Source organism: Colobus angolensis, unplaced genomic scaffold, assembly GCF_000951035.1.
Source record: "Colobus angolensis palliatus isolate OR3802 unplaced genomic scaffold, Cang.pa_1.0 Scaffold53, whole genome shotgun sequence".
Taxonomy (NCBI): domain Eukaryota; kingdom Metazoa; phylum Chordata; class Mammalia; order Primates; family Cercopithecidae; genus Colobus; species Colobus angolensis.
The window spans coordinates 12,425,567-12,437,398 of record NW_012118821.1 but is presented as its reverse complement, the minus strand read 5'-3'; the positions used below and the strand labels follow the sequence as shown (position 1 = coordinate 12,437,398).

Below are 11,832 nucleotides of genomic sequence, written 5' to 3'. Positions count from 1 at the left end.
CAGGCGAGCCGTCCTGGTGTTGGTGGCTGTGGTGCTGACTCTTCTGCCTTCTCTCCACAGATGAAGATGGCGAACAAATGCTGCTCTCCTTCCAACCAGGTAGGGTTTGTATTTTCTGCTTCATGATGAAACACATCTCAAAAAGCGGTCTCTGTGGTTGTTTGAAATTTGATTTGGAAATGTTGATAGGAAAACGTTAGCACATTTCAGACTGCATTTTGTGGTCTCTGCCCTCCCTGTTAATTCTGTAAAACTGCTCTGTCTATGGGAATCGCATAGGTCATTCTGATCTCCTGTGTATGGATGATTTCTCCATTGGCAGTTATGTTTTTTTGTAAGGAATCGTGATTTAAATGATGATTTAGATATGATTGTTTAAACTGAGAAGGGCTTTGTAATGACACCCCTGTGCAATTTGAAATTTTAAGCATTATATTATTTTCTTAAATAAAATCCTTACTAGGAAAGCTTCACTCTCAGGAGGGCTTTGACCCAATGGGTGTTATTACCGGTGGATAGGATCCTGCCATCCCCAAATCCAGGCAGTTTGTTCACCTGGAGCCCAATGCCCTTAACGTTGTCCTGGATTCATGATGGCTACCTTTGTAGCCACCCTCAGGTCTGATTTTCTGCTCACTTCCCAGGTCTATGAGTACTTAGGAAAACTCTATTGTAATCAGGCTGTTTGAATATCAGGGAAATCAGCTTTTAAGCCACTGTGTTATTCTTCTGTTTCCTTTATAATAAACGTATGGTTTAACTTGTAACGTAAGGGAGTATGTTACTTACAGTCATTCATTTTTGGTTATGTCGCTTATGGGCTTAAAGAGGCATGCATCACAGCCTCAAGAAAACGGAGAAAAACGCGTTCGGTTTGCTTTAAATAGCGCACAAAATAGCGCTTAGCGGGAATATTTGAATTCACAATGGAGGACTTTAGAAGAGGTCTCCTGCCTATCAAATATTTACTAAAAGAGCCGAGATGGGCGGATCACGAGGTCAGGAGATCGAGACCACCCTGGCTAACATGGTGAAACCCCGTCTCTACTAAAAAAATTACAAAAAACTAGCCGGGCGAGGTGGCGGCGCCTGTAGTCCCAGCTACTCCGGAGGCTGAGGCAAGAGAATGGCGGGAACCCGGGAGGCAGAGCTTCCAGTGAGCTGAGATCTGGCCACTGCACTCCAGCCTGGGCGACAGAGCGAGACTCTGTCTCAAAAAAAAAAAAAAAAAATTTACTAAAAGAATGGGAAAATAGGGCTGTGTTTTACATTAAACCTCTAGTCAACATTTCAACGTTAGAAAAGAAACAGAATAAATAGTTCTTCTAAATCTTCTCTTAATATTACTCTAAATTTACCATCAGCTATTTTTGTTTACATAGCTATTTAATGATTATTTCTATAAATTCTTCAAATTAATATAGGATTCGTTTCATATTCTTATACATAATTTCCCTACTATGTGTTTTTGTAACAGAGGTTCTGAAGCTTCTCCACAGAGTGCGTATCTCTCTGTGGTTCACACAGGAAACACTTTATCTCCACCGTTCTATCGAGGCTGGTGGGACAGTGGGCCAAAGTTTTGCCATAGTCTCTATGAATAATTTACCATTTGATATTGTATCTTATTCACACACTCAAATTAGCAAAATGTCTCCTGCGATCCTCTTTATGGCAAACCTGAGACTCTTCCGAGACCTTAGGAGGAGCCGCAGCTTCTGGTGTTTCTCAGTGTTGGCTGCTGCTTCTCTGTGTCTCAGTGTGTTTGCCATGAGGACAGCCATCCTCTCCCGGCCCTCAGAGGGGTTGTCACCTTGCAGACAGATCCTTGATGCTCAACGGCGATGCCCGCAGGTGGACAGCGTGCGTGGGAATGGGCAGCGTTTACGGACTTGGCCTTTACGTGTTTCAGAGAACATGCTGACTTCCGTAGCTATTCTGGAATTACTTCTCATGTTGGAAAGACCACTGCTCCGGAGAGGAAGGCATTTTCTTTTTACCTTGGAATTTAATCCTCCTTATCATCGACTCACAAGAGATGATGAAATAATAGTTGAGAGAAACATAAAAACCTGTAGGGAGCACACCTCCTGGTACGGAGCATGTTGAAGGACCGTCTGTCTTCCAGACCTCAGAGGCAGTGGGCGGCCTTGTTTTTGCTTCATCTCGGTGAAATTCTACCACATGTTAAACCTCGTGTATTTCACATCCATCTGGGTGGCCTTGTTTGACAAAGCAAAAAGCCAAAGGCAACCCCTGGACCTAATAACCCTGTGACCAAACCCTTATCTGGTGGTGTAATTTTAACAAATTCACTCCAGAGGCTTAATTTCTTTATCCATAATATAAGAAAGTTATACTGGGTGATTTAAGGTCCTCTTTACAACCTTACATGTTCTATACAGCTTTGAATTTACTTTGCGGCTTGGAGGAGCCGATTTGGAAATTAAGTTTAGAACTGAGCTTCACTGTGGAGGATGAAGAACTAGCCCTGCTACATCCGGATGCGCGTGTGGTGGAGGATGGCTTCACGTTTTCTCCAAAAGTGATGTGTGTTGTACAAATGTTGGGAGTTTGCATTTAAGACGTTAGGCCCTTTAACACAGAAAGAAAATTTCTTCTCACTCTGAACAATTCATTCTTGATTTTGGTATTTAATAAATAATTGTGAGATAATTGTTAATGTGAAAAATGCGAATTTTGTGTGAAAAGAATTTTTGTGAAAAGATAAATAAAGGTGTTTAACAACCAGTGAAATTGGCAAACAAAAACACATGAAAAACAGAATTAGGAGAATCTACAAAAAGCATAACGTATGCAGTTTTAGACTCTCATATCTGGTATAAAAAATAACCAAATAATTTATCACACAAACCAGAGCACTTTTGTCTGGGACAAAGACTAACCTGAAAACCATACCAAAATAACTGCAGACAAACACATGCCCACCCCACCAAATAGCAAGCAGCCCTATTTCTTTCCAAATTAAACTTACTTTTTAATAACCTGAATTTTAATTTACGTAGATATTGATGCCTTAATCGCCAAATCACCCCGACCCCTTGCAGACAACCCTAAATAACACAGGTAATTCTGGCTTTTTCTAGCTAAAGGAAAAGACCAGATGCATGTTATCATCTGGTGGACGTTTGATTATCTTGACTGATCAGGTGAAAAGAAAAGGACTTTCTTATAGAAATGGTATCAGAAAAGATAAAAGATATGTTTCTTTATTAGAATGGTTATGACATCTAAAAGGTACAATCAGGGAGATGTTTCTAAAAGTAAAATACACACTTCTTGGAACATGTAATTAGAAAATTCATAATGTAGAAGATAAAATAAGCTTTGCTTAAACTTATTTATGAACTGCATATACCTAAGAAAGATTCAGAAAGCATCCGATGTTTCCAACACTAGCAAAGCTGTAACGTATTTCTTCGCTAAATCTAGCATAATTCAATTACATGTGTGATTTAATTAAGCGCACATTCAACTAACAGATATTTCAGATTACTGGCAGTCTATTATTGCCATCTTGGGCTTACAGTAGCTCTTTATTCACTCCTTAATACATAACTCTCCTTGAACTTTGTGCCAAACACTGTGTCAACCAGATACAGAAAAGAAGAAGAGCCCAATACTGTCCCAGCCCAGGGGGAAGAAAGAGCAGCCCTGGGGAAGGGAGGTGGGTGTGCAGCTCACGGAGCCTCCCAGGTCTGGGTGCTCGGATTCCGGCTGGTACCTGCAGCTCCTCAGAAAGAGAGTAACTCTACTGAATGTGAATTAGACGGTAATTCCACCGCGTGATCAAGCTCTCCTCCTAAAGGAAGGCTTGCTGCTGCCATGCTAGAAAAAGAATCCCAAGTTCTCTATTTTCGCCAAGATTCAAGAATGCATACTTCCAACTTACTCTCCCTTGATGTACCTGTAATGTAAATCAATCTCTCACCCATCTGTCCTCTGTATTTAGATATTCCTGAGTGTTACAGCCCTGTCGTAGATTAAGTTCCTGCACATCAGTTTCCTGTTCACAGTTCATCCCTTGTGAAATCTAAATTGCAGTGTATGATTAAGTGTTTCATGAACAGAAAGAGTAAGATCAGGGAAACTCAACAGTATGTGAACACATGACTTAAAAAATGAGGGAGCTGAGGCGGGCAGATCACGAGGCCAGGAGTTCAAGACCAGACTGGCCAACATGGTGAAACCCCGTCTCTACTAAAAATACAAAAATTAACCGGGCGTGGTGGTGCACACCTGTAATCCCAGCTACCTAGGAGGCTGAGGCAAGAGAATCGCTTCAACCCTGGAGGCAGAGGTTGCAGTGAGCCAAGAGGGTGCCACTGCCCTTCAGCCTGGGCGACAGAGCAAGACTCTGGCCTGGGGCTGGAGTGGTGATGGGGAGGGCTGGGGAAATGAAGGAAGTAAAACCAGCAGAGTTTGTCTGCCCTACAGGCAAAAGAAAAATATCACTTTAAATCTCTCTACCCCGTATGAATCTAATTAGGCTTTGACCCTTAGAATTTCTCATCAGAGGAAATATTTGTTTTCTGAATGTTAAAGAATCTCAGACCACGTTGCCAGGGACCTGCAGAAGGGAATGTGTTCGCCATTCCCTCGTTTTTTATTTTGCTTTTTTTTCTGGATGTGATTATTCTCTACCCCTCCTTCTTACTAACTCTGTGATTTGACGAGGATCTTGGTGTGACTCCTCGTAATAAATATGGAGTCAAACCAGACTTTTTGTGCTTGTTGCTGATTCTTAAAAGTTTGCAATAATTTAGGACTCAAGCAGCTTCCTACATTTTCTAGAAATTCTGGTTCCACACTTTGATGCTAATCAGTAAAAGAAGGGTCTTCCACTCAGCCATCCTGACAAATACAGTGAACTCGTTTTTGCCTGCTGCAATTATCCAGTGGCCAGCGGCTCCTGAATATTTGGATTTGAAGATATGGTCATCACTGCTTGTGGAACCTGGCCTAATATGGCCTCCTCAAGGCTTTAGCAATGCACTCAAGTGCGCGTAAGATGACCTGGGCAGCTGCTCAGGGCCGTGTGCCTGGTCTTCCTGGAATGTGAACTGTTTTCGTGCTGAACAAACTGCCCACATAATATTCTTTTCATGACCATGTGGAAGCCTCCGTGTTTGCAATTAGTTGTTTTTGGTAACTGTGCTTCAATGAATCCTGTAATTGTTTTTATAGCAACTGTGCTTCAATGAATCCTATCTTAAACTGTACAAATCACTGCACTCGTGCAGTAGCGAGTTGGAATTAATCACGCATTGAATTCACGTTAATTATGGAAACATCAAGCATCTGCTAAATTTGCTAGAAAGAAATGCATTTTTAAATGGAGCTTTTTTTTATGATTTACAGAGTATAAATGCTAGTGTTATAATCAACAAAAATATGTGACCCAACCAGACAAAAAAGGGAAAAAAATCTATTAGGTATTTTTAAATAATCTGTGTATTTGGCTTCAAATTCAGACACTGGAGGAGTAAATTACACATTAGTGGCTTTTCCAGTTATGAATGTCCTCGGCCTTAGCCCCCGGCTAGTGCCTTACGAGGGGCTTCTGGTGGTGCACTGAAATTCCCACAGTTCTCAGGTGAGATCTGTAATTCTATCCCATTTCATGATGGAAAAAGAGAGCCTTGGCAATGTTAAATGTGCTTTGCTGGGGAGGGTCTCTGGGGAGATAAAGTCGTCCTGTGTTATTATATTAACACCACATCGATGTGGTTCCTGAGCCTGCATGGGACGCACGTATAACCCTTTAGGAACTTGGAAGTTCAGGATCCAGTGAAATATTTGGGTTACTTTTAAAAGCCTTGTAAGTCCAGAACAGTCAAGAAAGACAACATTAAAACGTTTAACGCATTCGGTGATTCCCGTTCAACCCTGGAAACCACGATGATGTTCGCTGCTCGGCTACGCGCCCCGCCCTGCAGAACAGTGCTGGTGATTTTCTTTCCCATTGCTAGAAATACCGTTCGTAGAACTCTGATTGTGTCGTCCAGCCTCTCGACGTCCCAGGAAGTCTCATCCAGCTTAAGAGTGAAGACCCTCAGCGGTTTATCAAGCGAATAACAGAACCAGGACACGCCCTCCGTGGATCCCGTGCTGGCGGTGACTGGACTTCCCCAGGCGGCTCCAGCAGAGCGCGCCTCGCCGGTGCGTGGGGCTTGCACACTGGAGAGGTGTCCAGGTCCCAGCTGGTTCTCAGCTTGTCATAGCTCATCGGTCAGTGTCATTTGGCAACGTGGTTGGGATCTCTGTGATAACTTATTTTTATTTTTCTATGTTTTTGCTGCTAAGCATATGTTAATGGGCTTTCCTTGAAATAGCAGAGAAAATGAAAGAATTATAATGAAATTACTCCTAGTACTCACTACAAAATATGTGTCACATTAAAATTTTAGATAACATGGATTTTTCTTCAATAACAGTTTGAATTCATGCACTGCATTCTTAAATTGGATTACTATTTAAGTGTTTTTGAATCATATTCTGATTTTTATAGTTTGGATTTTATATGGCTAAAAATATTCACTGCTCATTGTAAGAATCTAATATTTTTGCATAATTTCATTGTTGTTAAGACGTTGAACCATAAAGGGAAACAATTATTTTTCCATATATGCCAACTACTGTGTTCACTATAGGAATGAAACATATAATTAGCTGTTTTTACTACCTCATAGAAAAATCTGAAATACTACCTTCTAATAGAATATAATTCAGTACAGTCTTTCTAAAAGATAAATGAAACCAACAACTCTAAGGCAGCTGAGAAACCCATTCGCCAAAACTGAAAGTGCTCATATGTAAAACCGGGTTCAATGCAAAACTGAATTTTTAATTCAAGATGTGATTCATTCCTATTGTGTGAACTTGATTTGGGAACTTGGACATCTCCACGTTTCTCCCGTCTCCTGATTCTGGGTGTGTTGACCTGGTGGGAGCACGGCTTGCTCATGTGCTTAACTCTGCTCCTGTGACGTTATGCCCTCATGAAGGCTTGGTTTGTAATTTTCAAAGGTTTCCCTCTGCAGGTTGTGCATATGGGGTGGGTAAATGAGAAACTCCAAGGAGCCGACTCCTCTCAAACCTTCAGACCCAAGTTCCTGGCACTGAAGGGCCCGTCCTTCTACGTTTTCAGCACTCCTCCGGTAAGGATGCCTTTGACACTCCGCAGGGAGGGGCTGCCGGGAGGGGGAAAGCCGCGTCTGGTGTTTGGAAAAGGGGGCTGCCAGGAGGGCTGTTCCTGTAGGAGGGGGAAGCTACATCTGGTGTTTGGAAGAGGGGGCTGCTGGGAGGGCTGTTCCTGTAGGAGGGGGAAGCTACATGTGTTTGGAAGAGGGGGCTGCCGGGAGGGCTGTTCCTGCAAGAGGGGGAAGCTACATGTGTTTGGAAGAGGGGGCTGCTGGGAGGGCTGTTCCTGTAGGAGGGGGAAGCTACAATGTGGTGTTTGGAAGAGGGGGCTGCAGGGAGGGCTGTTCCTGCAAGAGGGGGAAGCTATATGTGGTGTTTGGAAGAGGGGGCTGCTAGGACAGTTGTTCTTGTAGCAGGGGGAAAGCTACCTGTGGTGTTTGGAAGAGGGGGCTGCAGGGAGGGCTGTTCCTGCAAGAGGGAGAAGCTACATCTGGTGTTTAGAGGAGGACAAAGACAGTGCTTGGTCCTGCCGTTTGCTGTTTCTACATGGTTGAAAAGGATTCTGCTTGTAGATTGCTTATTTATTGCTCCAAATTTGTACATTAACCTACTTCTTTGTCTAGTTCAAATAGCCATTAAGATATTGTAGAGCTTATTTCTTCCTCAAATGCCAGCTGGTTTGGAGGTGGGATGCAGAGGCTCTGTGTCTTAGAGGATAAATTACGTAGTTGAAGAAGCCAAGAAACAAACAAAATACAACCCTCTTTTTAAATGTTTCTAATTTCTAAATTTTAAAAGCTTTTTTTCCCTGGTGTCTCCCAAGTTTTATTTGAAAAATAAGCAGCCTGCTTTAGTGGGGTCCATAATATAAATTTATGGCTGAATGCTGTAGTTCTGCAATTTCATTTTCCAATTCCTACCAGTACCATTCTCCCCAAACTGACCAAATGTAATGTGTAATGTCTAGAAGTTTATCGATTTAAACAGCTTTACTTTTGAGAGTCTGACCATCAGAACTGCAAGCAAACTAAAAACCTGATGGCTTCAGGTACCTACACATGTTGGATGCATGTCATGTGACGGGACTTTCTTCCATTAAAAGGAAATGAAAAGATAAAACCAAGTTCACCTCCAGACATCAAGACAGTATTACCCTGCCTGTCTTTTCATTGATAAGGATGGCTTTTTAAGTAAACGTTTACTTGAGAATAATTTTAGATTTATAGAAAAGCTGCACATTCATGCAGAGAGCCCCGTCTGCCTCCACCCAGCTCCCCTGATGCACCTGACTTACATGGCCACGGAGCATCTGGCAAACCATTTGACAACCGTGCAGCATTACTAACCACACTTCGCCCTCCAGCCAAACTGCAGTTTTTCTACTAATGCACTTTTTCTGCCCCAGGGATAACATAGGATATCACATTGTCTTTAGCTGCAAGGTTTTAAAATAAACCAGCACTTTGTGCTTACTGCATCTAAATGTTTGCATGAATAAAGATTGAATTCTCCTCAAAACAAGCATAACCATATTCTTTAACATTTGCTGCTAATTTGCATATTTTCAAATCCATATTTTCAAATTCAAGTCCCAGAGGTGAACATCTGATTGGCTGGGCTGATTTTGGTTTTGAGCAGAGCTAAGATATTCATGCCAGCTCATCTCAGAGGTGCTGAAAGACTCGGAGGAGGTGGCTGGCACAGCATGTGCCCAGCCTGGACCACTTACCACCGACACTGGAGACGCAGGAAGGGGCTGAGGTGTCGGAGGCCTGCCATGGACCCATATCACTGCACGTGTTGCCAGCGCAGCCTGTTTACCAGTTGGCCTTTTGTGGAACTTAGGGATTCTTCGAACCCTAATAGGCAGACCCTAATTCAATAACCATTGAATAGCAAGGGTTTAAAACAGTTAGACAGATTTCTTTGCCATGTGTCTTCACGGAAGTTATGTCCTGCCTTGGGACACTCCAAGGCGCTCGTAGCATCCAACTCATCTCAGCAAGACCTGGCTGGTAAATTGATTGCAGCATCACAAAGTGTCCCTGGAATCGCTAACGTGGGTAAACTCCTTTGTAGCTTCTAGGGCACTTCTGTCCATTATATAATTTGATTCTTGAGACAACTGAAGGCTCCTCATTTTATTGATCAGTGCCAAAAGCACACAGTATCAGAGCTCCATCTTGATAGGTCATAACTGTTTTATCATGGAGACCTATTGTAACATAAACTGATAACTAAAAACAGGTATTTTCATTTTAGCAACACATTGAACAGCCACATTCACTTGCTTTTGTTTTCTCATTTGAGTCTTGCTTTTACAGATGGAGGTCATGTGTAAATAAAATAGTAAACAAATGTACTTGACTGAGGATTGCTTTGGATAATTTATTTAAAATCCTGTCTTAAGAGACTGTGGGTTGTATTAACTGCATTTAATGCCAGAATATTCTTACAATGTACTGAAAATCCAGAGTGCAGGCAGTATACTCTCTGGTGTTCCTCCCCAGTGGGAACCACCACTGTTCACTGTGTGTTCACCACTGTCCATTCTGGTGGAAACAGTGACTGGAGAGGCCAGGACAGATGCCATTGGCAGATCTCGTCTTGAACAAGGCTGACTTGAGCTAGAAACCCAGTTTCCCAGAGTCTCTGTTCTCACGTGGCTCTGTGAGCATTGCAGGTTGTCTCTGAGGTCATTGACATTTGTGAAATGACAGAACCTCCCTCACAGACCAAGAGCCTTTGGGCCATTGACAACATGTAGACCCACATCTAGACTCTGATCCACATCTAGACCCTGATCCACATGCTCGCTGCCCTGCGAGCACCTGCAGCTCCATCTTCTGGAACTCAGAAGTCATGCCTTGAAGTATTTGGCCTGTCATTATTCTTCTTGATACTTGCTCTCATAATTGGTTTTAAACTGGCTTACTTAGCCTGAAAAAAAGTAATAAATACAAATAAGCAACTTCCTTCGGTATTCATTTGTATTCTGCTTAGTTGTAAATTATGAGTCCCTAAATACGTTTGATTTTGAAATAATTCTTTTAAAGAAATCCTAATGTATCTAAATTTTAAGCTGTGCTTCTTTTTCTTCATACCTGCTACGGTTAGAGAGTCCATTTCTTACTTTAAATGCAGTTTCATTTTGTTAAAATGTAGGCGAGTCTTCCCTCAGGGTCCTGAGGTCGCTGCCACTCACACTGGCTGGGCAGTGCATTTGCAAGGGGCAGAGAATCACTTCCTGGGAGTCTGAAACCAGGATATGGTTGTGGGGAGTGAGGGCTGAGGAGGGCACGTGGCACTGGGGTGAGGGGCAGGAACCTGCTTTGCCCGAAGCCACAGGAGCAGCTGTGTGTGCCGGGAAGCCAAAGTCACGTTTCCATGTGTCCAGAAAGGAACTGGAAATTGCAAACTCCTCATCCACGTAGAGGAAGTGCCCACACCTTAGCCTGCTGGGTTGGGGCTTCCCTTCCCCAGGGCTGCCCGCCTCCTGCCCTTCCTCTGGCCCACAGAGACCGTGCTCTGTCTCCGCCACTTGGCTTTGCCGTGGTTTGTTAGGGTTTCTTTCTTGGTCATTTAAACTCTTTGAAAACAATAAAAAACTAACAGACAAACCCTGTTTCCTCTGGCAACATCGCTTGTCCATTCCAGATGCTGCAGCTCCTCCCTCCATATCTCTTCCTGTCTCTCTGTCTCTGTCTCTCTCTGTCTATCTCTCCCTCTCTCTTTCTCCATCTGTCTCTGTCTTTGTCTCTCTCTGTCAGACTCTGTGTCTCTCCCTCTGTTTGAATCATCTCTCTGTCTCTGTCTTTCTCTCTGTCTCTCCTTCTGTGCCCACTCTTTGCTCTTCTCGAGGTCTCTTCCTTTACTTGCTTTCCAGTCCCTTAGAGACAGTTTTATCTTCGGTGTGGGAACCTCTACCTTATCTTGTATTCAAGACCCCTTTCTTTTCTTTTCCCATAAAAGTTATCTGTCGTATCTTTCTCCTTCTGCATACACTCCTGAACATTCCTAGAACATGACTGTTTTCATTGACTTCTAATTTCTAATAATTTCTGCAGAAGATGACTTGGCACCATCTCCATTCTCTCTTCAGAGCCGTCAGCAGGTCTTCTTTCCATCATTGTGGTTCTGAAGGCCTTGCTATTCCTTGGAAAGGGTCAGCAAGGACCCAAATGAGCCTAGAGAGTAATTCTCAAGATTCAGTAAACCTGTGAAGTTGAATTAGCCCCAGATAGATTTACCATTAGGCTGCAATTTAAGGAAGCCAGATGTTACTCTAAACTGTATGCATCCATCCAAAATGGTCAGATCTCTGAAATATATAAATTTTGTTATCCTCAAGTAAGCATAGTTTCATAATTTAAATTTTTAAGTGTAAATATGTAACTGTTAATTACACCAATATAGACTGCACAGTCTGTGAAGCTTTTGAGTCTAGTAGGGCTTAGGAAGTACACATAGACACACACACATGCGCACACCACACACACTACAGACACCACTCATGCACACACCACACACAGACACACCACACACACACCACATGCACACACTGCACACCCACCACACAAACCCCCCCCACACATGCACACACCACACACATGCAAACCACACACACACACACACACCACACACCACACACACACCACAGACACCACT

At 42.9% G+C, this 11,832-nt stretch overlaps 1 protein-coding gene across 1 annotated transcript in view; it reads left to right on the top strand.

The window, feature by feature from the left end:
- The window catches only part of SNTG2 (syntrophin, gamma 2), a 243,436-nt gene that overhangs the window by 142,594 nt on the left and 89,010 nt on the right, over positions 1-11,832 (top strand). The window contains exons 10-11 of the mRNA XM_011960963.1: positions 61-99; positions 7,065-7,181. Of these exons, the coding sequence (XP_011816353.1) occupies positions 61-99; positions 7,065-7,181 (156 nt within the window). The remainder of the gene's footprint in view (positions 1-60; positions 100-7,064; positions 7,182-11,832) is intronic.